Source organism: Dunckerocampus dactyliophorus, chromosome 9 (genome assembly GCF_027744805.1).
Source record: "Dunckerocampus dactyliophorus isolate RoL2022-P2 chromosome 9, RoL_Ddac_1.1, whole genome shotgun sequence".
NCBI lineage: Eukaryota > Metazoa > Chordata > Actinopteri > Syngnathiformes > Syngnathidae > Dunckerocampus > Dunckerocampus dactyliophorus.
This window is the reverse complement of record NC_072827.1, coordinates 12394729-12422725: the sequence shown is the minus strand read 5'-3', so window position 1 is coordinate 12422725 and position 27997 is coordinate 12394729. Positions and strand designations below refer to the sequence as shown.

At 40.6% G+C, this 27997-nt stretch overlaps 2 protein-coding genes across 3 annotated transcripts; one reads left to right on the top strand and one right to left on the bottom strand.

The window, feature by feature from the left end:
* The first annotated feature begins 37 nt into the window (after positions 1 to 37).
* On the top strand, positions 38 to 27952 carry LOC129188177 (general transcription factor IIF subunit 2-like). 2 transcript variants are annotated; one of them, XM_054788350.1, is made up of 8 exons: positions 38 to 177; positions 366 to 439; positions 523 to 541; positions 1538 to 1682; positions 24064 to 24145; positions 26620 to 26719; positions 26814 to 26957; positions 27818 to 27952. In XM_054788350.1, the coding sequence occupies exons 1-8, from the start codon at positions 55 to 57 to the stop codon at positions 27950 to 27952; spliced, it is 822 nt and encodes a 273-aa protein (XP_054644325.1). In that variant the 5' UTR covers positions 38 to 54. The 2 variants fall into 2 exon arrangements, with proteins under 2 accessions (XP_054644325.1, XP_054644323.1); XM_054788348.1 differs by lacking the exon at positions 27818 to 27952 and having other exon boundaries at positions 26814 to 27340.
* Positions 12196 to 14734, bottom strand: kctd4 (potassium channel tetramerization domain containing 4). The gene has a single exon (XM_054788351.1). It carries the CDS (start codon positions 14529 to 14531, stop codon positions 13755 to 13757), a length of 777 nt encoding a protein of 258 aa, XP_054644326.1. The 5' UTR covers positions 14532 to 14734; the 3' UTR covers positions 12196 to 13754.
* Positions 27953 to 27997: the final 45 nt, after the last annotated feature.

Below are 27997 nucleotides of genomic sequence, written 5' to 3'. Positions count from 1 at the left end.
ACAGGATGGGGAAACTTTAAACTTCCGGCTGTAGAATGTCTACCTTAATCGGAGATGTTAAAATTCACCTGTGCACGTTTGTTTCATCAGTTGCTAAACTGTGCGGTAAATATGACTGAAAAGGGAGAGGTTAATCTTGCTGGCGCTAAGCAAAGTAAAGGCGTGTGGCTGGTCAAGGTTTGTTCACCTGAAAAGTGTCAAAATTACTTATTGGCTAACTACTAACAAGCTGTCAAATGGTAGATAACCTAAATTAGCCCACACTTATTATGAGTCAATGAATGACGAGAGTGTGCATATTATGTATGGATTTTGTAATAGCCATAAACTTTGGGGGAAAATGTTGACCCCTTAACTTTCTCCAGGTTCCCAAATATTTAGCCCAACAATGGGACAAAGCAGCAGAGAAGGGAGAAGTGGGAAAGATTAGCATTGGAACGTATGTATGTCATTGCTGAGTCATTAATGAGAGAATCTTTGCTGACCATTGACTCCTGTCTTGTTTCCTTTTCCACCTCCTAGGAAGCAAGGCAAAACTGAGGTGAGCCATTGAAAAGGCTGAAATGCATTTTTATGATATCATTTACCCAGTATTCGTTAATGCTCAATGCTGTTTGTAATTTTGTTTATACAGTATATTGTCAATTCACAGCAATTTTTTTTCATAGTTTTTGGCTAAACTCTGTATGCATTGAGCCAGAAAAGATGCTCTCATAAGCAAGCAGTTATGTGACAGAGGCAAGGAAAAAACAAACCCAGAGAAATTGTTTTTTGACTTTTGATCATGATCTGATTGCATTTTTGAGTCCCGTACATTGTAGTTATGTTTTCGGCATGTCTTGTATATTTTACTTCTTTTTTTTTCCCCCACTCTTTACTCCTGTTCAGTAGTTGCTTTTTAAAACAAAAAAAGATGTCTGAGTCACATAAAACAATATTATGACCTTATCAGTCTACAGATTGAGATATTTCTGTGGGAGTTTTGCACTCTTTGAAGTCCCCCATAATTGATTTTCGTACCTACAGTCAAACCTTGGTTTTTGTAGTTTTTGTATGATTCGGTTTTCGTCTGAAACTTCAACCAAAAATTTGCCTTGATTTTTTTACAGTGTTGCACATAACTAGTTGTATTGTTCTGCAAAATCGAGCAACTCGCTGTCTGTGCATTTTTTTATCGAGTGCAACTGCTAAATAACCAGCCATAAGGCCGAAGAAAGTTACGATTGCCAGCACGTTGACAAAGAAGGTGAGAAACACTATTAAATGCAATCTCGCCAGGATGTACGGAATGTCCGCATCAACAATAAGTTCCATCCATTCCTCGTTTATTGTAATTCGTTTATTTAATATTTTTGGGTGTCGGGAACGGATTAACTGGATTGACATTATTTCCTACGGGAAAAACATGACTTGGGTTTTCACACATTTAGTTTTTTGTCTGACCTTTTGGAGCGAATTAATAACGAAAACCGAGGTATAACGTTATTTCCAAATGATCAAATTTGCCATAAGTTTTTATTTTTGTAATTTTTTTCAGGTTTGTTTCAGTCTTAATGAGGAGCTGACCGCGCTGGGTGCAGTTGGGGAGAAGGATGTGCCTCTGCAGGTCCCCCGGCATCATCCCTTCACCATGAACTCAGTGGGGGGACAAACCATGGCTGTCTTCAGCCTGGGTGTCAAAGGTCAGTGCTTTGAGGACAGAAGAATTTTAGAGTAAGTGAGGAAAAAAATAATCATTGTCCATTTGTTTTTAATTTTTCTAGCATCTTCAGATAACACGATTTTATTTAAAGGTGCTGCCTGTCATGGTTAGCTAATGCAGTGGGGGCGCTAGCGTTCGAACATCCAATATCCTGCCCTCTTCATGCTCATCTTTATTATTACCGTTTATTTCAATTACTGTATTATACTATAATATAATTGTAAAGAAAATGTTATAGTGTTAAGGAAAATGAAGCCATAAGAATAAGAAATAAAAATAAGGATTAAAAATAAAATTAAAATGTCATAAAAAAATCTTTTTGTAAATATATTATTTAAATTTAAGGATTTTAAACTACGAATCAGTTATTATAGTTATGTTTAAGGCTGTCAAATGATAAAAAATATAATCAAATTAATCACAGTTTTCAAATTCATTACCTCATACAATCCCAGCCTTTTTCAAAAGACAACCTCTTCAGTACCAGCTGTTTTAGTGCACACGGAATATTGTGTTGTATGGCTATTAAACATGGAACCTACCAAAAGAAAGATTAGACTCTCGTGTTTCATCACAAAGTTTGATTCTACCTTCAGCAGTAGAATACAGGTAAGTTTCAGGGAAATATCAGTTCCCAACAAGAACTGATCCATGCTGAGCTCTTATCAAATGCAGTTCTGCCACCATGTGGCCGTTTTATGTGGCCGCTTAAAACTGCTCCAACAGTGAGAGCGTTTAGTGTGCACTTGCGTCATCACCTCTTTTTGCCTCTCGCGCAAAAAAACATAAAAGACGTATAAATACGTCTTACGTATAAATATGTATAAAGACGTATAAATACGTCTTTGGGATTTTTTGAATTAAATGCAGCAAATTGTTCTTCTGCAGTAAGAGTTCTGCTAGTGAGTGATAAGAATATGCACTTACTGTTTGTCTTTCTTTCTGTTTATTTGGACCGCACATACACGCATAATAAAGATGTTATTGTAATGCTCGGAGCGTCCCTGAATGCACGTTGCTGTTGTCGAGTGACAATGAGGAAGTGTCGTTCCGAGGAGGACTAGAGACGTTGGTGAGTTGGAGATACAGTGGTGTGAAAAACTGTTTGCCCCGTTCCTGATTTATTTATTTATTTTTTTGCATGTTTGTCACCCTTAAATGTTTCATAATAACTGGTTGGGCCACCCTTAGCAGCAACAACTGCAATCAGTCGCATTTGCGATAACTTGCAATGAGACTCTTACAGTGCTGTGGAGGAATTTTGGCCCACTCATCTTTGCAGAATTGCTGTAATTCAGCCACACTGGAGGGTTTTCCAGCATTTTCAGCATCCAGCCTTATTAAGGTCATGTCACAGCATCTCAATAGGATTCAGGTCAGGACTTTGACTAGGCCACTTCAAAGTCTTCATTTTGTTTTTCAACAGCCATTCAGAGGTGGACTTGCTGGTGTGTTTTAGATCATTGTTCTGCTGCTTGAGGTCACGAAAAGAGGGCCGGACATTCTTCTTAAGGGTTTTTTGGTAGACAGCAGAATTCATGGTTCCATTTATCACAGGAAGTCTTCCAGGTCCTGAGTCAGCACAAAAGCCACCACCATATTTTACTGTTGGCATGATGTTCTTTTTCTGAAATGCAGCATTACTTTTACACCAGATGTAATGGGACACACACCTTCCAAAAAGTTCAACTTTTGTCTCGTCAGTCTTGTTGAGTATTTTCTAAAAGGTCTTGGGGATCATCAAGATGTTTTCTGGAAAAATTGAGACAAGCCTTAATGTTCTTTTGTTCAGCAGTGGTTTTCTTCTTGGAGCTCTGCCATGCAGGCCGTTTTTGCCCAGTGTCTTTTTCATGGTGGAGTCATGAACACTCCTTAACTGAGGCAAGTGAGGCCTGCAGTTCTTCTGATGTTGTTGTGGGATCTTTTGTGACCTCTTGGATGAGTCGTCGCTGCGCTCTTGGGGTCAGTTTGATTGGCCGGCCAATCCTGGGAATGTTCACAACTGTTCCATGTTTTCGCCACTTGTGGATAATGGCTCTCTCTGTGGTTTGCTGGAGTCTCAAAGCTTTAAAAATGGCTTTTTAACGTTTTCCAGACTGATAGATCTCAATTAATCTCAGTTAAGTTATGTTTTAACAGGTGGGACAATCACTTTTTCACACAGGGCCATGTAGGTTTGGATTTTTTTTCTCCCTTAATAAGAAGTTTTATTTAAACTGCATTTCAGTTGTGTTGTCATTGACTAATTACGTTTGTTTGATGATCTGGAACATTTAAGTGTGACAAAAATGGGAAAAAAACAAAGAAATCAGAAATCACTTTTTCACACCACTCTATATGGTGATGGAATTGCACTGCTGTTGATGTGTTCAGGTCAGAATAAAGTGAAAAGAAAATTAAAGAGTGTCAGGCTCTGTGTGGGGATGCTATTGTGCCATAACAGAGAGGGGTGGCTTGACATGTTGTGCATGCGTTAATTACACTAAAAATGTTAACGTAATTAATGAAATAAATTAATTACTGCCTTTAACACGTTATTTTTGACAGCCCTAATTAATTACATTATACTAGTTTAAGAAAAATAATTTATATATATATGTATATATATATATATATATATATATATATATATATATATATATATATATATATATATTTATACCTATTTTAATTTGTAAAATAATACTTTTATAAAAAATAATTTAATTTTTTAAAATCTTTTTTATTTTTTCATTTTCCTTAGCACTTCACAAGCTATACAGTGTCATTAGAAAATAAAACTAATAAAAAAAATTCTAAACAAAAAGGATCATGTAAAGTGATGGTGTAAATGAATGATCAGCAATAGTTACAGAGAAAGCGTAGAATTAAATAAGCTTTGCTTCTTTGTACTCCTTTTTTGGACACGTTGAATTGTGCAAATGTAACCAGGTGATGCTGCTTAATATAACTGGTAAAGAATTTCTGAAACATACAAGTGGCATATGTGACATATGTAGTCTAGAAGTAACTCTTGACACTGAGCAAGTCGCACTATTTATAACACAAGTAAAATTAGGCACAGCGTGCGCTGTTACAATAAAATATGCACACATCCGATAGTGGATATGTGACTTCTAGACAAACAAACCTGGGGTCTAATGTGAATTTCTGCGCATAAAATTGAAATAAAGCTTTCATCAGGGAGCACCCTCCATCCACCACAAGATTTATGCTTTCACCGCCCTCAAGCACTTTAAATGCACCCACTCTTGCACATTAATACTGTACCACCTACATGTGATAATGGCTTTCTGTTCATGTTTAACTTAACTTCAGTCTTGCATATACTGCATGTGGAAGACTGTGTTGATAAAGTTAAAGTTGAAATACTGCATGTGAAAAGCTTTTAAAGTTTTTTTTCTAAGGGTCTACATGATTGATTTGTGAGTTGTACATTCAAACCAAAAAGAGAGATCCTTCCCTTGCAGAGTTTATGCTTTTTTTTTTTTTTTTTGTATGGCCACTTCTTCACTGCGACCCCACTGGCCCCCAGGAAGGTGTGCAGTATGTCACTTGTCCCCCATTCACTTTATAACAGTCTTGTTCTCTTACACACACACACACACACACACACACACACCCCTCTCTTACATCGTACACCAACCCATGTTTAAAGTTTTTGGAGGCATATGGCATATCGAAATAGTACAACCATTTGAGGTGTGTATATTTTGTACACCGTGCACTGCATTCAACCCCCCGTATCATTTCTCAGTAAGACAACAGTGATGAGAGGTTGCTAACGGCAACCATCAGTAACTGATAAATACATGAATGGTGTCTGACTTAGCTTTTGTCCTGTCACGCTGCCAGCTAAATTGTACTTCATTGTTTCCCCTCTAGCTGTTCTGCTTTGTTCCGGCAAGGAGCAGGTATTGATCAAGAAGTTGCTAAGCAACAGGCTTGGTTGCCACAGAAGTGTGGAGAGAACAGAAAGCCAGATGTAATGTGTTGCTCTGTTACTTCGGGGTATTATAGCGTGTTATAACAGAGAAAAAAAAACTTGAATCTGTAAAGTTGAAGATGTGTCCGGCTGAATATTTCAAATGATGCATAAATGTCAACAATATAATGTAAATTTCGGATGGTTTGCTTTTTGTGGTTCTGCAGATGAGTACGCATATACTGTACTACCAATGCCAACAATGAATATGCAATTACTATGCAGATGACAGCATTATAGCTCGTCTTTACACAGGCACATAACATCCATTGCCAATATGATAATGTATGAGTAGGAGGACGACCAGCACAATGACGGGATACCAAGCTAGATTTGCTTCACTGACGATGACTTGTTCTTTGACATTTTCGTGCTTTACAGTCACACCGACAACCACTCTACATCTGTCTGTGCAGACCTGTTTTTTTTTTGGAACATGGTGCAGTGTTTCTTGCAGGACTGCGAACTGTTTGTGGCGTGGGGGGGGGGGGTGATGTCATCTAATTTGCACAATTGGCCATGACAAAAGTAGAAAACATGAAAAGCAAAACACATGTTTGGAACTACAAATAAATTCTCTTCTGTCATTTCTTTTTTTTGCCCGCCAAACCCACGCCCCCACTTCTTGAGGACCACTCTATTTTCATTTACAGAATCTGAAAAGTCAGACAACGTAAGGAAGAAAAACAATGTAACAGAAATTAAGTATTTACTGTACATAGTGATAAACCAGATTTTTATTATATGGGCATACTTATCTCAACCAACAGACAGCCACATGGAGAGGGAGTGCGTGTTTGGGTGTGTGTGTGTGTGTGTGTGTGTGTGTGTGTGTGTGTGTGTGTGTGTGCACAGTGTTTATAGGTACTTGTGTAACCCGCCCTGTTTATGTGATGTATGCAAATGCTCAAATTCAACTTATTTGTTCTTTGAGTCTTAGTTTCCACAGCAGTGACTATAACATCTTTTAAAAAAAAGTCAGTGAAAGTTTAAATCAAATGTTGTTTTATTTGTATTCCCTTGAAATATGACTGTCCTAAATCTTTAGGTTTTCCTTCCAAGTGTGGTTAATAAACGTCTGTGCAGATGGTGGCGGCACACATAATTTTATTTTCACTTGATTGCCTTGGAACGTCATAGATTATTGTGAAATTACACAATAAATCAATTTTGGACAACAACAAACTTTATTCACATTGATTACAGGCTCATAAGTTGCCATTCATCATAACTTTACTGCAATTTCCTCTGCCTTAGACAGTTGTGTAGCTTGTGGCTGGCCTCTGGAAGTACTGTTACAATACACTCTGTCCATGCAAGTTTAGGCTGATAAATTCAAGAATACATTGAAATGATTGTCATGGTAAGGTCTTAGGTCTTTTCATGTTTAAAATGACTCTATCCCGCCTGGAGGATACATTACTTTAGATTCATTATCATACATTTGCCACAGACATTTTGTGTGCATGCAGAATTGTGTGCAGCAAAAACTATCTTCATGTTTTGTCACTTTGTGTCACCGTTAACTGCAAACTACACCTACAATAAACAAAACTGAAAAGTAACTATTTTATAGGTCTTCCTTTTGATCCCATGTTGTTGCCAGTCTGTATGAAAAAAAACCAAGCAAATCAGTCAGTCAGTCAAATAAATGGAAACGCTTTCCTTGTATGCTTGTACTTTGTACGCATGTCAAAAATGTGTTTTATTCTAGAGATGCTCGATATTGGCTTTTTAAAAATATCCCATATACTGATATTGTCCAGCACTTCATGACTGATACCAATATTTTGCATTTTCACTATTACAGTGAATTCACATTTGTGTACATTGTTGCAGAGGTCACATTTACTTATGTACAATTTTCCATTACAATTCATGGTGAAATACTGTGCTGTGATTTTGTTTCATAATCCTCATTTTTGCTTCCATGCTTCTATAATTAAAGGCTATCATTCGAGTTTATGCATCTTTGTATCTTTTGTATCACTTGTACTACGGTCAATTACGATGTATAAGCTGCTACTTCTTTCTTAAACATTGAACACTGCTCTGACTTATGGTGTCATCTTACTGAGAACATTAAATTCGTCACACAGCAACTTAACATGCCAAAAGTATACCTCAGAAACAAAAACATGTACCAATACAAGTTTAAAATGAAAAAAACAAACATTTTAAAGTTTTCCCATAAGGCATTGCGTCTGAGCAATGGGCTCCCTGCTCTGGGCTCCTCCAGCTCCCTCTGGTGGACAGAGGCAGTATTGCAGCGACATCCATTTATGTTGCTTGTCCTCCAGTGAACTGCTCTTCTGGCAGGTAGACGTTAAAATTGCTGCTGTTCGTGATTTTAAACTTGTATTGGTACATGTAATATATATATTTCCTAGGTACCTTTTTGAGTGTTAAGTTGCTGTGTGATGAGTTCAGTGTTGTTTGTAAGATGACACCGTGAGTCAAACTGTTATATTGAGTGACCTCTTGCAATTTCGAATGGGTTGGCAAGCTCATCGTGAGTTTTTCCATAGTCATGATTCGCTCCTGTAAAATAAAGAGCTGCCTGGTCCTCACGAAGTAGTGTGCACCACAATATGTCATTTTATGACGTGGACACGTGCGACTTATATAAGAACAAATCTGTTTTTTTCCTCTAAATTTAGTGGGTGTGGCTTATACACCACAATTTATGGTACTTACCCCCATGACTGCAGTGAATTGGAGTCATTATTTAACACAGTTACAGTGGTATCTTTATTTTCAGTATTAATTCCTTCCAAAAGATTCGACAAAAACTGAAACATGCAATTTTTTTTGTTGGAAATTCTGTAAATGTAATCTGTTCTAGACATAAATTTTTTCTTTTTACAAAAATGCATTTTATAGAGAATAATTATAGTTTTACATGCAGAAGACAATGCAAAATAATTATAAATGACAAATGGATGGAACGTATTGTTGATGCACACTTGAATTCAATAGTGTTTCTCACCTTCATCAAATTTTTGGTACTCTGAACTTTCTTTGGCTCCCCGGCAGGTTATATAGTAGTCGCACTCAACAAAAGATGCACAGACAGTGAGTGAGCATCGCGTAGGGTGCTTTGTTTGGGCACTTGATTTCACGTAAGGATACAGCACAGGTCAAACTGACAACTTTGTTCGGTGCAATACTAAACAAAAACTGAGACATTGTGAATTTTCGTCAAAAACCGAATCATACAAAAACTGGGGTGTATGAAAACCAAGGTTTGAATGTACTGTATATTTAAAATGCAGAAGCTAGACTGGCTGATGCTAGTCGATTGAAAGGCAAACCGCTGTTAGCTAGTGTATTTGCATATCCCCATAAATACTCCCACCAGAACAACATGTAGCTCATTATAAACATGCACAATTTGGCTGGAAACATGCATTGGTTTTTTTGGGCTTATGTTTTTTTGCCAGTGTGAGTGAAGAATGTTGTGTTGCGTGGGAGGACTTTACTCAACAGTCACAGTAATTCTTGCTTCACTCAACCTTAAAAGATGCTCACCCATCATCTGTAGTTAGTCAGGGCTTCAGTGGAGAGTTACTGTCTTCCATTCTTTTATGATGGTCTGAACCAGGCCTCAATGGAGTCATTGAAACTGCAACAGGATTTTTTAATCATTCTGCATACTGTACGTTCTTCATCGATTTAGTCATACTAAATCCGAGGTTTGACTGCATTTTGTGCTAAGATGTGATTAACCATGTAGCTGTTTTTGTAGAATAGACAAGACGAACCCATCTGGTCTTTACGGACTCTTTATTATAATCCACAATCTTCATCTTTACCATCGCCTCTCTCTGTATTCTGTTCTGTTATACACAGTCTCCACGTTGCAACAGTGACTTGTTTTTTGATGCCGTCCGTCTTCTCCCAAATAATATTCTCCTCTTTACAGTGACAGATGAACTTGTTGAACGACATCAAAAAGCCCAATAGTCAGAGCACTAGCACATTTATTGAAACACACATGATAATGGCTTCAACTGTGTTTGAGTGAGAATAATGATTGAGATGTAGGAATTGAATTTGCGCAGCTTGTCTTGACCTTTTCATACTTCCTGGGTTATCTCATCTTTCTTTTCACTCACTTATTATCCAAAGCTGCCTTTGGATGATGCATGAATCATTTGACCTTGCAATTCACAAGTACAGCAGTCGCTTGTATTCAAAATGCGCGAAGCTGAACTGCAACTAGAATGACAATGTTTAATTGTGCTCCTGTCTTTTGTTGTTGTTTGTTGAGTGGTTCACCTTTGAGTTGAGGATGAGTTGTATGTTTGATGCTGGAGGTTGATGTGGGTGTATGAGTCATGATGGCCTTCCAGGAGTCACCTGCAGAAGTAGGAGCTTGCGGTTACTGTGGATAGGGTAGTGGTGCAGGGTGGCACGTGGGCAGGGCAGTGATAGAGGGTATTGTTTCACACAAGTTTATTTACACATTTACTTGTTTTTCTGCAGAAAAACTGCTGTCCCCAGCAATCATTTTGGCCATCATTATGTCATTTACAAAAGACACATCTATAGCTTTTTTGGAAATCTGTAACTTGATCAGTGAAAGACAATTGTCCATCCATCCATCTTCTTCACCTTAACCGAAGTGGTGTTGTGGGGGCAGCAGCCTAATCAGAGAAGCCCAGACTTCCCTCTCCTTGTCCAGCTCCTCTTGACGGATCCCGAGGCGTTCCCAGCCCATTTGAGACATAGTCTCTCCAACGTGTTCTGGGTCTTCCACATGGCCTCCTACCGGTTGGATGTGGCCTGAACACCTCCCCATGGAGGTGGCTGGGAGGCATTCTGAGCAGACGCCCAAGCCACCGTATCTGGCTCTTCTCAGTGCAGAAGAGCAGCGGTTGTACTCTGAATTTCTCCCGGATGACAGTGCTTATCTTCAAGGGAGAGCCCAGCCATCCTACGGAGGAAACTCATTTTGGCCGTTTGTACCCGCGATCTTGTCCTTTTGGTCACCACCTAAAGCTATGACTATGATGGTGATGGTAGGAACATAGATCAACCGGTAAATTGAGTGCTTTGCCTTTCGGCTCAGCTCAGCCTTCACCACAATGGACCGATGCAGAGTCCGCATCACGGCAGATGCCGCAGCAATCCACCTGTCGATCTCACGTTACATCTTTCCTTCACTCGTGACCAAGACCCTGAGGTAGGATCTCATCCCCGACCCAGAGATGGCACTCCACGCTTTTCTGGGTGAGAACCATGGTCTCAGACTTGGTGGTGGAGGTGCTGGTTCTCATCTCAGCCTCTTCAGTCGACTGCGAATCCATACCAGTGAGAGCTGCTGATCACGGCCCGATGAAGCCAGCAGAACCACATCATCTGCAAAAAGCAGAGACCGAACCCTGGATCAATCAAAATGTGATCACTTAAACACAAAAAAAAAGTTAGTTGGAGCAAAATAAATGTTCTTCATATGACGTAATTTCCAGTCTACATATTTCGACTTACAAGGCAACCAGAAAGCTGCAGTGTTTTGCAGCTTTACTGTTATCTGCAACTGACACACAGCCCTTAGCTGGCTCCAGTGTGGCATAATATAACAAGGGTTTGGCACTCATTTTGAAAATAACAAATTACCCATAATCTTTGCCTAAGTTTCTCAACTCATGGGACAAGGAGGTACTAAAATGATAGGAAAGGGTGTAATTCGACATGTTTGAATTGCTACTTAGGGTAATTGTACTACTTAGGGTAATTGTACTACTAACATGAAAATGGCACACATCATATTGAAATGCAGTCGGATAAAAAGTGTTTCTCCTTGAGGGAAGAGGATGATTGGCCTACTTTCAGGATGCTCTCCCAAAGGACTTCTGCAGGTTGAGTTGCACTGTTAGAGACGAGCCAGTGTGACTTACTACTGTATTTCTATGCTTTTACAGCAAGTAAATTGTAAGTGTATCCTTAAGCATGCTGTTACTCCTTTGATTGCGAGTTTCAGTAATAATAACCCGTGTTAAAGGTGTCTTACTTTTATAGTGGAACCGTATTTAGAATTGTTTTCTGCATGTAAAACTATAATTGTAAAACTATAAAAACATGTTTTGCATTTACATTTTTTACTGTAGACTTATGCCGTAACTGTTAGTAAAGAACTACAGAGTCAACCACTGATGGCATCATCGACAGGCGACCGAGCTGACTTTTGCTTCCTGTTTCCGTGTATTAGCAAGCTAACGGGATGCGAACAAGGATGATTTGTGATACAAATATACTAGGAACACAACCGGACTCACACAGTGTATTAATAACATGACGAGACGTGCGCCATATTGTATGCTAACCGGACAATGTACGCAAACCGAGGCAAAATTGTGGCGTAACTTTTATACACGCGAACCAGGGGAGATGCTAAAATACAGTATGTGCTCTGTAAGTTAATAGATGGCAAGGCAAGTTTATTTATAGAGCACAGTCGTACACAAGGTAATTCAAAGTGCTTTACAGAAAAGGGTAAAATCACTTGATAAAATCATTCCATAAAATCATTCTAAAATCATTACATAAAATTTCATAAATAAAAAAACAATAATAATAAAAATGAAAAGTTCAGATAAAATACTTTCAGTTGTCATGCACAGTTGAAGAGAAGTGTTTTCAGCCTGGGCTTGAACATTTGCAAAGTTGAGGATTGTCGCACATCTTCTGAAAGACTGTTCCAGATTTTGGCAGCATAAAACTGAAACGCAGCCTCACCTGACTCTGGGCCCCCGTAGGAGGCCACTCCCTGAGCTTCTCAGAGCCCGAGATGGTTTATGTGGCTCTAAAATGCCCAAGATGTACTTTAGTGCAAGACCGTGACAAGACTTGTCTTTCTTTAAAGTCTATAAATTGATTTGATTTGGTCTTGATGCTAAACCAAAGAACTTTTTTTTAATTTATTTGAGCATCTTAACATTGGTTCCTAAACTTTTATGCAAACCCATCTTTTCTTGACTTTGTATTTTTTGTTGAATGTGCAATTGTTCTACAAGCAACACACATTCTACTTTGTCTTGTCTTTCAGTCGGTGAAAATTCATCTCGCTTTTCCGGGAGACCAGTCTACGGTGGCACAAAGTTAACTGGGATAAGTTCCATCTCTCTTGTGACTTTGAAGATAAGCAGTAGAAAATGAATGAATAAATAGAAGCAATAGTGAAAAATGGTACAAAGTACACCATGCACAAAAATAATTGTTTGAAAAAGACCTGTACTTGCACAGAGGGTTTCAGTTTCATTTTATTCATAAATTGTTCACATCGAAAAGTTGCAGTCACTGTTGATGCACTCACTGACTTCACAGAGGCACACCGCACCAACACAAAATTTATTTAGTGCACAAATGTATCATGCTCGATTCGAAGCCCTTACAACAGTCACAGCTGTTAGCACTAAAACTCAGCTTGATGTAGTGAAACATGAAACAGTTGCCTATTCTGAGTAGGTGGCCAACCTGTTTGAGGACAATGCATGAGTTATTAAACCAAGTACACACATTGTATTGTAACACAAACATTGTAGTAAAAGCTGAATGGCACAGTGGTGCACACCATAGCTGGTGTTGAGGGCTCTGCATCAATTCAAAAAGCAGCAGAAGCAGAAATTGTGCAGATAAAGCGGTCCATGGTTTTACACCAGCCATATATTTTGAAGGAGTCACTGTGACAGGATAGCACTTTGGGGGTAAACATGGTCAGTCAGATTTTGAAAAGTCGAACTGACGGGGATCAATTCAGTTTTGTCAAAAAGGTTGATAACAAAATAGCATCCCTGTAGATAATGGAACCTGTATCACCCCAGGCTAATTAAATGCTTTGATTGTGAGCCAACATTATACAATGATTATATAAACACCACGAGAAAGCACAGTCTGTCTATTGCTTTCTTTTCCCACCAATGACAAATCACAACTCAGCACACATTACAAGACCCTCAAGGCAATATCAAATGTTGGAGTGGTGGATATGGAATCAGGCACTACTTCTTTTTCCCCCCTCTTGCCCTCAACACCTCTCCTCTTTTCTTCCATCTCCCAGCCAACCTACTTGACAAAATGCAGGGCCTCAGCTGCAACAACGGAGCCTTTGCTGCTGTCGAGGCTGGTGGCCAGCCTGAAGCCTGATCTGAGGGCTAGCATCACTGTCTCGAGTTTCAGACAGTCAAGCGTGCACAAGAATGTGCTGTCCTCCTTGAGCACGAGCCGCGAGCCCGGCTCCGACTTGATGAAATGTCTGAACTGGATCACGTTAGATGACACCTCAAATTCTTCTGGAAAGCCATCTAAGCGGCTTTTGGAGATCTGCACCAGCCGGCTTTTCACCTTGTCGATGAATGTGGCATCGCTGCAGTACACCTTGAGCCCTTGTGACCTCTCGTGGCTGTCCGTCACCTCCAAAAATGCAGGCTCCCGCTGGGCTGCCCTCTGACTTTCCCACTCAGCCACGGCTTCTACAAGTTCAACCAGACGATAAAAATCTGCCTCCTTTCGAAGGAGCCCCGCCTCCCGGAAATCGTCTGGTAGTTGGAGCTCTCCGGTTCGGAGGTAGTTGAGCACATGTCGAAAAACTGGACCATCTCTGTCGATAAATGGGTTTCCCATTGAATCCATGTGCTGGACGGGTTTCTTACCGTTGGCCAACTCTTCCAGAAAGGAACCCTGGTGCTTAGCAAGTGTGGTCCGATGAGCAGTATACAGGAAGCCCCCTACGTTTAGAGTGATAGTGCCTGATGAGGGCTTCTTAAAGCTCTTGCTGGGCTGGAGCAGGTCTGGGTTGATATGTCTCAGTTCACTTTCCATTCTTCTGAGGTTCCATTCCATTCTTCAGTTGCCCTCTCCAGTCTCGACCCAGCCTTCCCAGAGCTGGCGTGGTATTTTTTTCTTCTTTTTTGTTTTTAGATTTGAGAAGATGATGCTATGATGGAGATCTGGGCTCTTGTATGGTGAGAGCGAGTATGTGTGAGGGTGTGTAGTGGTAGATGGCTGAGTGGTGTCTGGCAGTGGAGCTCCGCTCAAAAACAGTGGCTCTCTGTACTGGTGTCTCTCCCTCCTCGCTCTCTCTCTTTCTCTCCCTCTCTCTCTCTCTCCCTCCCTCCCTCCATGAGTGGGTGGGCAGACAGCATCACATTTAGTGGGGAGTAAAAAAGGGCGTAAAATAGCAGAAAAATAAGACACACTCGCTGCGTATCATTTTAGCCATTACGAACTTACGCTATAAACTGCTGGAGAGTGCACTCCAAACTGCTGAGAGAGTGGGGCTAACTTGACAGATGCACTTCTAGTGCCACGGAGTCTTACATGACAAACACTGCACTTTATAAACAGTGACTGGGAATTAACAATGGACTGCAAAACCGGGTAATGCATGAAACTCACACCGCTGTCATCGGCATTACTGTCACGTTCTGTCATGTGGATTTAATCCTTGTCCATCGTCTCACTCGTTTCTGGGCACCGTCTCCTTGGATTCCACCTGGGCTGAGATATTCCAGGCTGGAAGATGACGTTTTTTTTTGGGGTGGGGGGGTTGCATCCCATCACGTTACTCTGCAATCACATATAACGCACAAAGACAAGCACATCATCATGTTAGAACCACAAAATGAATACTGACTCCCCATCAATACAAGAGAACATGATAATCGCGTGCTTTGATCCGTGTGGGTGACAGGCGCAGTGTTTTCACCAACTACTTTGGTGGTGGAAAACGCCGAAAATCTAGTCTAATAAATGTCTTTTTATGTCATTTTTCAAATAAAATACATAGTCTTATTTTCACAATTGCTATGCATTTACATTAAATTTGATGTAGGGTTTTTTTTTGCTCTTGAAAGTTTTCTGTTTTCCAAAGTAGTTGGTAATACCTCAATGATTCTACTGCAAGCAAGGGACTGTGGCTTGATCTGAATGTAGACATTTCAACACCGTGACAGTGACTCCTAATAAAGTAATGCCTTTCTTTATGCGAGTGCATGCATTGTCAGGTTTTCCAATCATAAGCCATTAGTGGAATCATTATCAATCTAATTCAATTGGAGTTGCAAACGAGGCAGAGCGAATCGTGGCCAGAGTGTCTTCCTGCCTTCCTTTTCATTAAAAATAGACAACATGCTTGTTATCTTCAAAGCCAGCCTGGATCAGTTTTACACAGCTGGTAGAGCAAGGTCTGTTGAATTCAATTCCCCCAAATGCTGCAAACAAGGATGCTCCTTCCCTCTTTAAAGGTGGTGAATTATTCATTAGGGAGCTGTAAGAGCTTGTAGTGAAACATGGAGTTACTGACTGCTGTGAAGCTGGCATGGCAACCACTTAAAATAGGGTCCTCTATGAGCGCAGCGCTGTCAATCTCCTCATTCATTACAGACGCTTTTCTGCTACTGAGAGTCTGCATGTGTGCAAAGGTTTTATGGTCGATCATCGGATAGACTGAACTCACCAGGTGTCAGGAATATACGTTTAAATTGTAAAAAATAACAAAAAAACCCTCACCCATCTTCATTATGTGCCATGTTATATGTAATTAAAGAGTGATTAACTTCCTGCCTTGTTGCCTGCTCCCAGCTACAAGCCCAGTGGAAGATGCAACAATTTGTCTCTCTAACTGCGGTCAGCCACGCACACGCATCCCCAGGGAATGACAGTTAAGTCGAGCAATGCTCACCAATGATCCAAAAGCCCTGGGCTTTCAAATCATTGTCCAGCGCAGCTCTTAAGGTGTCAGGAAGTGAGGTTTACATAATGTTCTATCACACAGCCACACTAGCCGTTACACATCCATACTTTTATAAGCAGACACCCCAAGTCAAAACTGCCTTGACCAGTTTAGTTTTTTCCAGAAAGTAAAGTACCTGATTTGATTGCTATCCTGCTGTTAATCAACAGCAAATATAAATACCACATTTACCCTCACGTTTACACATTGAGGAACATACAGTTTGTGGTTAATGATGAAATATTTCTTTCTGCATTTTGGCGAAAATATTTGTTCTACCTTTTGTCAAAATGCATTTCATTTTCAAATCTGAGCTAAACCGAGCACAGTCTGTTGGAAAATCACATCTAAGATAATGAAAGGAATCATTGCATTTCCTTAATGAAGCAGCCTCTGGGCTGCAGAAATGAGCTGGAATAGGAAATTATATTTGGAGATCCAATCAGTGAGTTACACACACACACACACACACACACACACACACACATCTGCTTCAATGTTATCATTAGCATGTAACACTTTTATCACTAGCCAATCACTGTGCATGTCTGAAGGTGGAAAAGTATAGTACAGTGTTTGCTATACAGGGGAACATATACAGAAATCCCAATAGCGATCCCTCTATGTAGTATTGTCAAGATAGTGAAATAGGAAAATGGTGTAGTCCACTGGTTCTCAGTTATTTTCTGTCTCTGTTTTCCCCTTGAATAGAAATACTATCAAAGCTCATAATATTTATTCATTTGTACAAACCACTATGTGATTTGCTGACACCAGTGTTGCAACAGCACAAGTAAAGAAACTTTTTTTCAGCTTTTTCTTGTTACGGTATGCCTTTTACTAACTTTTCCCCAATTTTGCTGGGGTTTTTATAGATTAACTTTATTTCTACAATGTTCCACGGGCCGTCAGGGTTGAGCGCATGATTTGACATCAACTCTGTAGGCAAACACATCTCTCGTTGACTATTTAAGGCTATTCTCTTGGAGACTAATAAAGTATATCTAATTAAAGAGAGAAGGGTGTGTTATTTTAGCTGGAACTAATCGATCTGCCACAACAGTCACTTTTATTCCAAATGTTGATCCAAAATTGTAGGAGAAGGCGTTAACGGAGTTGGGCTGTATGCCTGCTGAATGAGTCGTATACTCATTTTCCTGTTGTGAAATGTAACTGTGAAGTAGCGATGGCTTCATGAGCCCATGTGTGCACGTTTGTGTCAGTGTATTGAATATCAGCAAAGCTGTAAACCTCGGGTAAACACTGATAATATGCAATATAAAGCAAACAAATAAAAAAATGTGGGCGTTGGAATATATTGTACACATGTACGTAACACATGTTAATATTGCACACATACAGTATAATAGTACAAACATTTTGCTTTTCCTGTTTTTAGGCACAATTCGGTACGATTTGGAGCAAAGATACTAATTATTGAGTAGGTTAAGCTGGCAAAACACCAAAAACACCATTGTCACAATGTTGTATTTCGCTGTGGTTCTGCCTCGTGGTACAAGTAGACATGTTTTGCCAGAGCTGTCAGTGACAAAAATAGCAAAGCAATGATGCACTCATCAATTTGCATCACAACGGCAAAGCAGGAGCGCCTGCCATCATGCATGTCTGTAGCTATTTAGAGCAACCGTATCATTAAGTCTTCTCATGTGCTTGGAAACCATCATCTGCCCTGGTCGATCACCGAGATCATGTTTAGATGACAGTGCCTATAGTGTAGAAAAAAAGAAAGGAAAGCTTCCATTGTAAATGAATGAAGTCACCTGTGATTAGTACTGTATTTTTTGTGAGTGTATTTACAAATGTTCAGAAAACGAATTCCTTTTCAGATCCCACCCTATCTCTTGGCGTGAGCTTAATTTGAACTTTTCAACATGCATCCATGTAGAATGTCAGCTGTGTTTATGTAATCAGCTTGTATCCGGTGGATGACAAAAGGCTAGGGACTGGTGGTGGATGGAGGCTCGGTGGGCGGCCCGCTGTTTGTTGTGTGAAACATTAGGAAGGTCAAAGCCGCGAGCAGAGGGCCTTCAAGCAGATGGAGGTATGCGTTGAGTGTGAGGGGGTGGATGGGTAACCTTCTCGCCTTCGCACCTGTCTCTATTCTGCTATTGTCCTTACTCCTCTCATCATCTATTCATCTGTTCTCTTGAAGAATGTGTAACATGCTGCTCTCAAGGAAAGTCGGGGGGGAAAAAAAACCCTACTTGTGTGTAAGGGGAATTTACCCAATGGAAGCTCTAAAATCAAATGCCTCTGAGGCTTAGCAGTTTGGAATTTGGGCAAAACCTACGGAAGAATATTTCTCTACAGCGGCACAAAAACTCTTAATCTTTTTGTAGCCATCAACACTGTCCTAATTGTGGCTGGATATCTGACCCTTCTCTTTCCTGGCACAGGCCCAGCTTTTATGTAGTCCACAAATATCCATTAGGGTTGAGTTGTGGCTTCTGAAAAGCCATTCCAGAAGCTTAATGTTAGGCTTCATCAGTGTTATTGAATATTTAGCATTAAAAATGTATATTATTTAAATATATCGCTGCTCTAAATCGCCGGAGAGTGCACTCAAATCTGCGAAGAGAGTGGGGCTTACTTGTGAGGGCCACGGAGCCTTACATGACAACCACTATGCCCTTTATAAAGAGTGACTGGGAAATTAGCTTTATGTCATGCACGAAACTCACACCAGTGCACACATTCCAAAAGTGCTTAAGAGAGCAGTGTTACTGATAATGCTGCAAACATGAGCGTAGCGTAGCGTGCACGGTGTACTTAGCAAACATGAGATCTGACTGAGTTTCAAATAGTGTCGCTGTTAATCAGATAAAACTCCTGTTTACAGTTATGTTGCGCTAGAACAGTGTCATTGTTTTTGCCCTGTTCCTGTGTACGCTGCATAAATCATGCTGCAAAATGTTAAACGAAATGTTAGTTTTTGTTTCACGTCTACAAACACACGGATACATTGAAGGTTATATTAAGAGCGGTAATCGCAGTATTTCCATATTGAGATATCGTTGTTATTGTGACGCATGTATCGTATCGTATCATGAGGTACCCAGAGATTCAGATTTGTGATCATTGTCCTGTTGGATCTCCCAGTTGTGTCCAAATTTCAGCCAGATAGCTCATTTGAGGTTATCTGTTTTTTGTATTTCTTGATTTTCATCTAATATTTTGTAACAGATTAATGGCAGCCCAAGGTTTCATTGTATTTTCATTTGAAATATTTCCAATTGGGTGACTGACTAGTGTTCCAGAACATACTGTGTACTGTGTTTTGGAGATTCCACGATACTGAGTGTCTGCCGATTTAGTTGACCAAAGCAGAGATTTGATAGTGAAGCCTACATGCTGGAGTCTTGTGTAAATCTCAAGAGTTCCTCCCCCACACAGAAGAGCCTCACTCTGTGGCCCGTCCACCTCCCCTACAGGCTCACTGGCCAGGCTGGAGAGGCACGTTTCCCACATTTACCGCGTGTCTGCATAAGTAGACAAAATAACTTCACTTCTTTATGGTCTTGGCCCCGCTTGGCTACAGCGTTCATCTGCAGATCCATAGCTCATCAGAAGCCCATGCATCCACATGTTCCTTGTGTGTCGGCCCGGTTTTAGACAGTTTAGCCAATCATTTCCCATCATTGTCTTCATCTGAAGAAATAAAGTGGATGGACACATTCACTGTGATCCAAATGATGAATGCATTGAGGTTCAAAACACACTGGCTGTAATTTGATTGAACTTTATGTGACACGGGATATTGGACAGCATGTAGGGGGGTTGCTATGGTGACCATAGCTGTTACACCTGCACTAAATGATTCAAGGCTTTTATAAATCAAACAGCATGGCTGGCAAGCTACTAGAATCTTCCAGTCATCTCAACAAGACGAAAACCACTGTGTATGGCAAGGTTTCCGCAACATGTAATTGATCGCGGTGGCCCGCCACTACAAAATAAAAGCCGCCACATCTTAAAATTTTTTTTTTTTTAACATGAAAATAATATGAAGTAATACATTGTATGAATGGATATACTGTATATACTATATAGAGTATTATTTACGCACATATTGGCCACAATTCGTTTGAAAACAATTTAAAATATCCTAAAAGTGTTTCACTGCAGTTTATTTTGTCTGTACAATATGTAGTCAATTGCCGACAGCTTGTCACAGGCTAAGCCAGCGTGTGTGATCGCTCACGTTTCTACCGCATTCAACTTTGTGACATCTTTATTTACACATTTTGCCTCTCGGGCGGTAGCAAGCTAGCTCGTTTTTGTCCCGGCGAGCTACAAGTGGCTGTCACGTTCATGCTAACTTACTTTTTTAAAATGCTACTTAACAAACTTGCTCTCTTGTTACCATTATAACACTTACGGCTTGTCTTGGAAACACTTGTTGTGTGTGTAAGTTGTGCAACATAAACATGTAGTCTATCCAGCTTTAAGGTAGTGATGCTATCACAGGGTCTCCAACAGGTAGGCCACAATGGAGGGAAAAAAAATCAGAGGTTTTGTAAATTATAATAAAGTCTATTCTCGTAAATTTATGAGAAAATAGTCCTAATAGTACAGAAATAAAGTTGTAAATTTACGAAAATAAAGTCGTAATATTATTCAAATAGAGCACACTTCTTCAGGAAGGAGGGAAACTTTTATTTATAACGTGGCAGCAAAGCAAAGCAGTTGCGCATTTTGCATTTAGATTAGCATGTCTAGCCATTCTCACTTGCGCCTTCCTTACCCCGCCCCCTCCACATGCCCGGGGCCAACGTCACATAAGTCCCCCCTTTTCATAGCTGTGTTAGGCAATGCCTGTAACTTAAAGTTATGAGTTTATTTGCGCAAATTTACGACTTTATTCCCGAAATCTCAAGACTATTTTAATACTCCGTCGTAACAGGCATTGCGTGAGACAGCTATGGAAAGGGGGGACTGATGTGACCTTTAGCCTTGGGCAAAAGTTATATTACAACTTTTTTTTTCGCAAATGTACGACTTTTTTTTCCTCCTAAATTTCCAACTTTATTCTGGTAACTTTACGGCTTGTTATGTGTCAGTGTTAGATTTCTGTTATTTAATTCTGCATGTGATGTGAATGGTGGTTTGTTGTGGGAGCAAAAATGTCAGACACTCGTAACATCCAAACTGCCGCATCACACGATCAATCACGGACTCAAAAAGAGCACTATCAGGGAGCGGTAACAGTTGGAATATTCCCACGGGAGATCCCGCTGTGCCGCCATCGTCACAGACCGTCGTCACTCTTGGAAGACGCATCATATTTCACACTTCTTTTCTTTGCCTCACTTGCCCACACATTTTGAAATGGGGAGACAAGGTGAGGTTGGCATGTGTCTCTGCAGTCCACTCATTCGCACGTTAGAGGATTCCTTCTCCTCCGCAGGTCATCTGGACCTCTTGCAGCCCTTTTGAGCATCTCACTCAACTGAGGCGTGTAAAATGTAGCGGCTTCTCACAAAGAGTGCATGTCCTGATACAAACATTGACTAATAGCACAAGAACGCACGAATCACCAAGCAGTTGTCATTACAACAACAACGCTCACCAACTCAGGACTGGGTTTATTGCCAAGAAAGTGTGCCATAAGAAAATGCAGTATTTTTTTTTTTTTTTACCCAAATATTTAATTGAATAATATTCAATATTATTTTATCTTTCAGTTTTTGCAGTGTATCACGACTAGACTCCATTTCCCTTGTCTATTTGTTTAGGCTTGACAAGATGTTCTGTATTGGCCTTCACCAAGTCTGTACAAGCAGAATGGAAGCTCTTTATATGCATCGCTTGCTTTTTTTAAACCATGGTGACAAAGAACTGGTTTATCCTTGGAAAATTTGTCCAACTTTATTGCAGATTTGCACTCTTCATATACTCTCTTCATATACTAAGTTATATATGTGTGTGTGTGTGTGTATGTATATGCACTCCTGATCCAAATCTTAAGACCAGTTGAAAAATTGCTAGAATTAGCATTTTGCACATTTGGATCTTAATGAGGTTTTAAGTAGAGCTACAATATGCAAAAACAAGAAGGGGGAGTGAGACAAAAAGCATTTTGAAAAAGTAGTTTATTAATTAATAATATATATTTTTGAAAGATCCTGAGCATTATGAAAAAAAAGTCATCTGCGGGAAAAAGGGTTTAAAAAACAAAAAACAAATTCAAAGACCTCATCTCCTTCAACGCAACAAAACTGCCCGTTTAGACTTTGCCAGGGAGCATCAAACATGGGACCTTGAAAGGTGGACAAATGTAACCTTGATGGTCCAGATGGCTTCCAATGTTACTGGCATGACAAGGAGATCCCACCTGAGATGTTTTCTACCCGGCACAGTGGAGGGGGGGGGTCCATCATGATCTGGGGTGCTTTTTCATTCAGTGAAACACTGGAGCTTCAGGTGGTGCAGGGTCGTCAAACGGCGTTTGACCATTCAACTTGAATATAATTGTGATGAAGTTTCTTTTTACAGGAGAACACTTTCACAAAATAAGTTTACTTTTGGAAAGTAAAGTTTATTTATACCGAACCTCCACATCAGCTAGCATCCTGAAACCCTCGGTTACATTGACATCATTTGTTGTTTGACTTCCCTCATTCTGACTGCTTAGTGGAAGTCTGATGGAGCGCATCAGAGACGAGGTTCTCTGTTATTTCTACACCATGAAAGTGTGAACATTAATCATGTCAATCGTGCACCCTCCTTTGCATGTGTTGCAAATGTTGCGCTGGGCCGACCGCTTTTTTTTTATGAAGTTAAGCCAAAGTTTTTATCTGCTTCGTTGGTGCTTTTTCCGGTTGCCGAAGTGGGCATCGAAACTAGGAATCGAAATAAAAACATTTGATCACAGGAGAATCGGAATGTTGCTCCCTGTTCCCATCGATGCCCGAGACTTAATGCCTAACCCTAGCAAGAGAAAGGTTTCAAGAACAAAAAACGTCTTCAAAGGCCTTGTCTCCTTCAACGCCACAAAATTGCCCGTTTGGAATTTGCATGAGAGCACCAAACATGGGACATTGAAAGTTTTATTGTCTGATGAGGAAAAACCTGCTGGCTTCCAGCGTTACTGGCGTGACAAGAAGATCCCACCTAAGATGTTTTCCACACGGCACAGTGGAGGGGGCACCATCATGATCTGGGGTGCTTTTTCCTTCAATGGAACAATGGCGCTTCAGGTTGTGCAGGGGCGTCAAGCGGCAGCTGGCTATGCGGAGATGTTGCAGGGGGGGCATCCCTCATGAGCGAAGGCCCTCATCTGTGTGGTAATGACTCGGCTTTGTCAACAGGACAACGCTGCAGTCACATTGCCCACCTGACAAAGGACTTCTGTCCATCTGTGTCCCACCAGACACATTACCAATAATGTTTTAAAAAAAGTTCTGTGTACATACAGTAAGTCCCTGGAAATGTGGGACGATTTGGTCCTACTCCTTTTATAAGCTTCTTTTTATAAGCCTCCCCCTTTCAAAAGTTAAGAGTTGTGACAAGGGAACAAAATGTCTTCCATAATGACACAAAAGTGGACAATAACACCTGCGTGCGTATGTGTTTGTGTGAATCGTGACGGGCAAGCTGAGTCACTGGTCTTTGTTGTAGATGAAATCAGCCTGGAGGGAATGGTGGTGCACAAAGCTGAATGCAGGCCCGTCGTCACTGACAACTACATGAAGCTAAAGAAGTAAGTGGAGTGAAAATGCTGCAGAGGGACAGAAACGAATATTGGTGAATGAAAAACGACATGGCGCTTTTCTAACAAGTCCATCGCAGTGATATGCCACGTGTGATGTTTGGGCCAAAACATGCAATTATGTGTCCAACACAGCTAAGCAGCAGTCCAACTGTGTGTGTGTGTGTGTGTGTGTGTATCCACCTCTTAACCACCTTCTGATATTTGTCTGCTTTCCACTGGCTTTTTTTTTTTTTTGATACGGTACACACTGGTGGATGCTATCACTATAGCAACTGTATCGCTGGCAGATGAAAGCACTACAATGCAGTCCAATGCAAACACAGCACATGTTCTCATTTCTTGTTTTTTTTTTTTCTTGTTTTGGGGCCATTTCTGTGGCCAACAAAAATGCAAAATGCACTTAGGGGTGGTCATGCTGGAAAACACTGAAATGTACTTTGTCAAATTCCATTTGTCTGTGCTGTCAACACAGCATCCTGGATCCTGGTCAGACGTTGCAGATGGCCACATTTGAGTACACACAGAACTTGGGTTTGGAGAACTGGCCGTCATTTCCAGACATGACACCGAGGTCTCTTTCCTCTCCAGTTCCAACAAATGTCCAGTTATTATGGCATCTGAGCTGTAAGAAACAACCTTGCCTTTCTCGGTTTGTTTTATGTTTCGGTTCGACTTGTTTTCGCTGTGGATAAAGACTGGATGGAGCTGTAAATTCTCTGTTCTCACTTGAAAAATAGTTCATCGTTATGGCACAGCACGCTACGAAATCAGGTGGTTTTTTTTTGTCCAGCTCACATGGGTGTGAAAGTGGTTGGGCCGAGTGTTGGCGACACGGCAGCAAGCGGGAGAAGAGTGATCACACCCCACAACAGCGCAAAGCACAACCACTTACTTTCAACACAAACAACACTTTTTCAATTGTTCTAAAATAGTCATTCCGTATACAATTGCATCCATTGCTGCTAAGGTTTTCATCTATGCATTTGAGACACCCTTCCGACAGAGCAAGCGGACGAAATGAGTTTGTCAGCCAATGGTATTGATTTGACAAAGTTTCCCTGCTAACGTTGGCTATCACTGATTGTATAGCCCAGGGGTGTCCAAAGTCCGGCCCATAGCTTTTTTTTTTTTTTTTTTTATAGTGGCCTGCCGCAGTCTAAAAATGAAATTTAACAAGCAAAAAAACCCAGCAAAAATGGAAAAATCGGCAATAATTTTACAAGAATAAAGTCAAAATATTAAGAGGAAAAAAAATGTAATCTAATGAGGAAAAAGTCACAATTTTACGAGAGTAATGTAATAATATGAGGAAAAATAACGTCATTTTGCTAGCATGAAGTTGAAATATGGAAGCTTTTTTTTAAAGTCATAATATGGAAAACAAAGTTGTAATTTTTGGTAAAATCTATTTTGGTTCGTCAAAAATACATTAATTAATATACCAGGCTGTTTGGTGGTTGAATATGGTGTATTAGTAAACAAAAAATGCATATTTTAGTGAAATTTTTTGCCTAAATTAAGCCTTTTCAAGTATAAAAATGGCTAAATGAAGACTCATTCAAAGATGCTGTGATGATGATATGTAGTATTATACACTGATCACTAGGTGTCAGTAATGTTACCGTAGTGTTTTGGTGAGACACACAAGCACCAGACTTGGGCTTTTATTGCAGGTTTACAGGTTTTATTGCATCCCAAACATGGGCTACTGTTGCGGCCATAACCCACGGCAAGCTAAAACTCAACTACGGATCCCTGACATCACTTCTTGTCCGTCCCCCCCACAGCAAAACACATGAGCACGAGTCTTATTTGTGGGTGTAAAGGTGACTATAGGGGTGTTATTTCACGTCTAGAGGGCTCTAATACTGTTAAAAAACACATTTAGAAGGGGTTTCTATACTTTCTATACTAACTACGAAAATATTCAATTTCTAAAGTAAATAAGGAATCATAAGTAGCGTAAATTCACTTATCACGGTCTGGTCTGGAACCAATTAACCGTGATAAACGAGGGATGCCTGTAATTCCTATGGCATCTAGTACAACTGGCAGAAGTTTATATATTTTTTAATTGCCGTGAGGATTAGAAGAGGGTTTTGCAGCATTTTCTCTTCCGTAAGGGGTCCGTGCTCCGAAAAAGTCTAACAACCCCAGGTTGAGAGTAGTCAGTGTACACCTTCAGTGTTTGATTTTGCATAGTGTAGCGGTCTTCACCATAAATGAGGCTTAAATTAGCTGTAAGATCCCGTGCACTTTGCTATTTTGTCAGATTGACGAAAACCGAGGCTCCACTGTACTTTGTCATCACAGTTGTGTAAGCTCCGATAAGGATATTTATTTCCCACTTCCCAGGAGTCTAACTTGCAGCATGCAGGAACACTCGATTAAAGCTTATATCTCAGTGGAATCCGCATCAAAAACCCAACGGATTGTGACTGGGATTGTTGTGTCTGTGTCAGAGTGCAGATGAAAGAGTCCTTGAAGCCTCAGCGTTTGTCCCAGCAGCTGGAGAGAGCCATCACCACCGCCTTCAAGCCGGTGGCCAACCACGACTTTAACGTGAGAGCCCATCCTCTCACAAATCTCAGTGTGAAGATTGTAGTAGTGGTAGTAGTAGTAGTAGTAGTAGTAGTAACCTGAGGCTCTTTTCCAGGTGGAATATGAGAAGAAGAAGAAGTCGGAGGGGAAGATGGTGAGGGCTGAGCGACAGGTTGTGTTGGACATGCTCTTCACTGCCTTTGAGAAGCATCAGTACTATAACATTAAGAACCTGGTGGACATCACCAAGCAACCTGTGGTGAGCAACACACAAACACAGAAAGAGTGTGGTGCAACAAACAATACACCTGCCCACTGGCCACCTTGCTTTGTTAAATTTGAACAGATCGCCCACGGCATGACGTTTGTGCTTGTTCACACTTTCAGCTGTGGCCACAATTTGGGCCAAGTCTCTCTCTCTCTCTCTCTCTCTCCCTCACACACACATATGGGTTGCATCGATACAGTGGATTTGTTCCAGCAGTTGAGAACGGCAATGTGTAGGTGCTGATGAGACCTTGAGGTCCTCCTCTCTCTGATTGCATGTGATTGCATAAGCATCAGCTGAGTGGGAGACAAACGCGGCGATTCACTCCACGCCGCCGTTTCTCTCTCCGAGCACTTGGCTCGCTCTCAAATTAACCCAACCCAAGTCACTGAAATGCCCATTGTCAAAAAAAAAAAAAAAAAAAAAGTCTTGCCCCGCGCGTTTCTGTTATTCATCAAGTGGCTCGTGGAAGCAACGCGCGCGCTTCTCTAACCACCACAGCGACACCCGGTGGACATGTACTGACAGTGCAGCGTTTAGAAACAGCAGGTTTTTGCGGTGCACAAGATGATTTGTAAAACCACAAAGTGATGAATAAGATGGTTAAACCAGTGTGCACACCAACGCTCTGTTGACCGTGTGTACATTTAACGACAGCATTCAGTCTCGTACGTGTCCATGTTACGTTTCAGTCGATATTATGTTGATATTTTGCCGTCATTGTCATGCTAAAATGCAAACGTCTCAGCCACCAAGCAGTTCGTGTGAGCAAAGCCGACGAAACGCAAGGACGCGAGTCTGTTGTCATGGCATCGCGTGTTAAAGAGTGATTTTTGCGCCATGTCACCCAGACCTACCTGAAAGAAATCATGAGGGAAATCGGTACGTACAACAGCAAGGGTGCTCACAAAAGCACCTGGGAGCTGAAACCAGAGTACAGACACTACCAGTCAGGTGAAGAGGAGGAGGAGATGCAGACGGCCTAAATGAAGTGGACCTCGAAATGATCGTCGTTTTTTTTTTTTTTTTGG